This window comes from Odocoileus virginianus, chromosome 2 (genome assembly GCF_023699985.2).
Source record: "Odocoileus virginianus isolate 20LAN1187 ecotype Illinois chromosome 2, Ovbor_1.2, whole genome shotgun sequence".
Taxonomy (NCBI): Eukaryota; Metazoa; Chordata; class Mammalia; order Artiodactyla; family Cervidae; genus Odocoileus; species Odocoileus virginianus.
Genome location: NC_069675.1, coordinates 94,817,881 through 94,820,786, shown reverse-complemented (window position 1 = coordinate 94,820,786; position 2,906 = coordinate 94,817,881). Strand labels below are relative to the sequence as shown.

The window sequence follows — 2,906 nt, the reverse complement described above, 5'->3', positions numbered from 1 at the left end:
CAGGGTAACAGTCAAGATCAAAAGCCCTCTGGAGAAAATCCCCACCGTCTCAGCTCCCAGCTGGAAGGAGGTGGCCCCATGAACGATTCAGGACAAGAAGGGACACTATCAACAAGAGTTAATTTGGCGAGTTCCTCAGCAGCATGATTTCCCGAGAGTCACCCTTCTCCTCTAAGACTGAGGTCCCTATCTGCAGGCAGTCTCTGGGAGGGAGTCAGGGGGTTTCTGGAAGGGCCTCTCCCATACTAGGTACATAATAATAGTCCCTATTGTCATTATTATTAGTTAGGAAAGAAAGGAGAGGTTACAGGACGGGTGATTAGGACACTGGATGTCAGCTCCCAGAACGCCTTTAGACTTCAGGTGTTTGCCAGGGGCACGCCTCCAAGCCTTCTCCATCTGGGGAATTCAAAATTCACCGTGTTTGGGGTTCTTCCGTCAGACCAACGGAGAGGACGGCCCTTCTCCGAGTGTTCTCTGAGGCCCCTCGACCAAAAAGTCAAGGAGTCAGATCCCACATTCCCAGCGACTGAGGGGACTTCTTTCCCCTGAGGAGTCCCCACAGGTCAAGCCGGCGGCCCCACGAGTCTCTTGCAAAAGCCTTGGGTCCAGTGGGTCACCCAGGGGGGCGAGAGATCAGAAAAGAGGTGCCGCGTGGCCGGGAGTGGGAGTTGCGCGCACCTGCCGCAGGTGAGGCCCAGCCATGCGGAAGGGGGAGGAGCTGTCGCGGCAGCACGCAGGTGAACCGACCCTGGGCTCCCAGGAACTAGGCCGAGGGCTGCCACGGGCTCCAACGTGACGGCTGCGAGGCGGCCACGTCGCAGACAGCGGCCCCCGTGACTCCAAGTCCCGCGCGGCGCAGCAGCCCCATGAGAACATTCGAGGCAGCGGCGGCGTTGGAGGCCCCGGGTCCGTTCGGTATTTGAATAGCACAAAGGAACCGCCTTGGTCTGATTGGCCAGCTTAGTGGCCCCGGGGCGGGCAGCGTCTGTCACTCGGGAGGTTTGGGGAACTCTGATTGGCTTATCAGGTGTGGGGCGGGGCCCGGACGCCCGGCTAAATAGCTGGGGCCCGGGCCGGCCGAGGCTCATTGCTTTGGCGCCGTCTGGGGAGCACGAGCCCGCGGTGGCGCGCAGCGCATGGTGGCGGCTCCTCTCGGAGCGCAGCCGACCCGCCGACCCGGGCTCCCTTTCCCCTGCCCAGCGCGTCCCGGAGGCCGGCTGGAAGCCGAAACAGCAGCAGCCTTAGCAGCAGCAACAGCCGCGGCTGCTCCGCCGCCGCCGTCTTCAAGGGAGCATGGAGTGCGCCCTGGACGCCCAGAGCCTGATCAGCATCTCCCTGCGCAAGATCCACAGCTCCCGGACCCAGCGCGGCGGCATCAAGCTGCACAAGAACCTCCTGGTGTCCTACGTGCTCCGCAACGCGCGCCAGCTCTACCTGAGCGAGCGCTACGCCGAGCTCTACCGGCGCCAGCAGCAGCAGCAGCAGCAGCAGCAGCAGCCGCCCCACCACCAGCACCAGCACCTCGCGTACGCGGCGCCGGGCATGCCGGCCAGCGCGGCCGACTTCGGCCCTCTGCAACTTGGCGGCGGCGGGGACGCGGAGGCGCGCGAACCGGTCGCCCGTCACCAGCTGCACCAGCTCCACCAGCTCCACCAGCTGCACCTCCAGCAGCAGCTGCACCAGCACCCGGCGCCCAGGGGCTGCGCGGCGGCGGCAGCGGCCGGGGCGCCCGCGGGCGGCGCGGGGGCGCTCTCGGAGCTGCCCGGGTGCGCCGCGCTCCAGCCGCCGCACGGCGCGCCCCACCGCGGGCAGCCCTTGGAGCCGCTGCAGCCGGGTCCTGCGCCGCTGCCGCCGCCGCCGCCACCCGCTGCTCTCTGCCCGCGAGACCCTCGCGCCTCGGCCGCCTGCTCCGCGCCCTCCGCGCCCCCTGGGGCCGCCCCTCAGGCCGCAGCCGCCGCCTCCCCGCCCGCCTCCCCGGCCCCCGCCTCCTCCCCCGGCTTCTACCGGGGCGCGTACCCGGCCCCCTCGGACTTTGGCGTGCACTGCAGCAGCCAGACCACCGTGCTGGACCTGGACACTCACGTGGTGACCACGGTGGAGAACGGCTACTTGCACCAGGACTGCTGCGCCTCCGCCCACTGCCCCTGCTGTGGCCAGGGCGCCCCGGGACCCGGCCTGGCGTCCGCCACCGGCTGCAAGCGCAAGTATTACCCTGGCCAGGAGGAGGAGGAGGACGACGACGACGACGATGCGGGCGACCTGGGGGCCGAGCCCCCCGGGGGTGTCCCGTTCGCCCCCTGCAAGCGCGCTCGCTTCGAGGACTTCTGTCCGGACTCGTCCCCGGACGCGTCCAACATCTCAAACTTGATCTCCATCTTTGGCTCGGGCTTCTCCGGGCTGGTGAGCCGACAGCCGGACTCCTCCGAGCAGCCGCCGCCACTCAACGGGCAGCTGTGCGCTAAGCAGGCGCTCGCCAGCCTCGGCGCCTGGACTCGAGCCATTGTCGCCTTCTAGGGACCCCCGAGGGCATGGGGACCCGGGGCCCCGCGGGGCTGGGGCCAGACAAAGACTCGGCCAAGGGGCGAGAGGAGGGAACGAACGGGCGCCCGGCCACTTCGGGCTGAGCAGGGGGCGAGCAGAGGGAGAGGGCTGATGTTTTATAAATTGTAAAATAAAAAAAAAAGAAATCTAAGATCTTGGACTTTATTTTTGCAGAGAGAAAAAGCGCCTATTTAAGTATGCTTTGTGTTTCTCCTACTCTTTTTTTTTTTTTTTTTTTTTATTGTAGTGATTGCAGTGGTGTTTAGCGAGGAGCCAGCCACGTGAGGAGGGGCTGCTGCCCGGAGGAGGTGCCGGGCAGCCGGGGGGCGAGGCAGGGCGCCGGGACCGACGGGGCGCGCCGG

General features: G+C 66.4%; 1 protein-coding gene across 1 annotated transcript; it reads left to right on the top strand.

Annotated features, from left to right (window-relative positions):
- The first annotated feature begins 1,090 nt into the window (after window positions 1–1,090).
- Window positions 1,091–2,695, top strand: IER5L (immediate early response 5 like). The gene has a single exon (XM_020874922.2). It carries the CDS (start codon window positions 1,297–1,299, stop codon window positions 2,515–2,517), a length of 1,221 nt encoding a protein of 406 aa, XP_020730581.2. The 5' UTR covers window positions 1,091–1,296; the 3' UTR covers window positions 2,518–2,695.
- The last annotated feature ends 211 nt before the right edge of the window (window positions 2,696–2,906 follow it).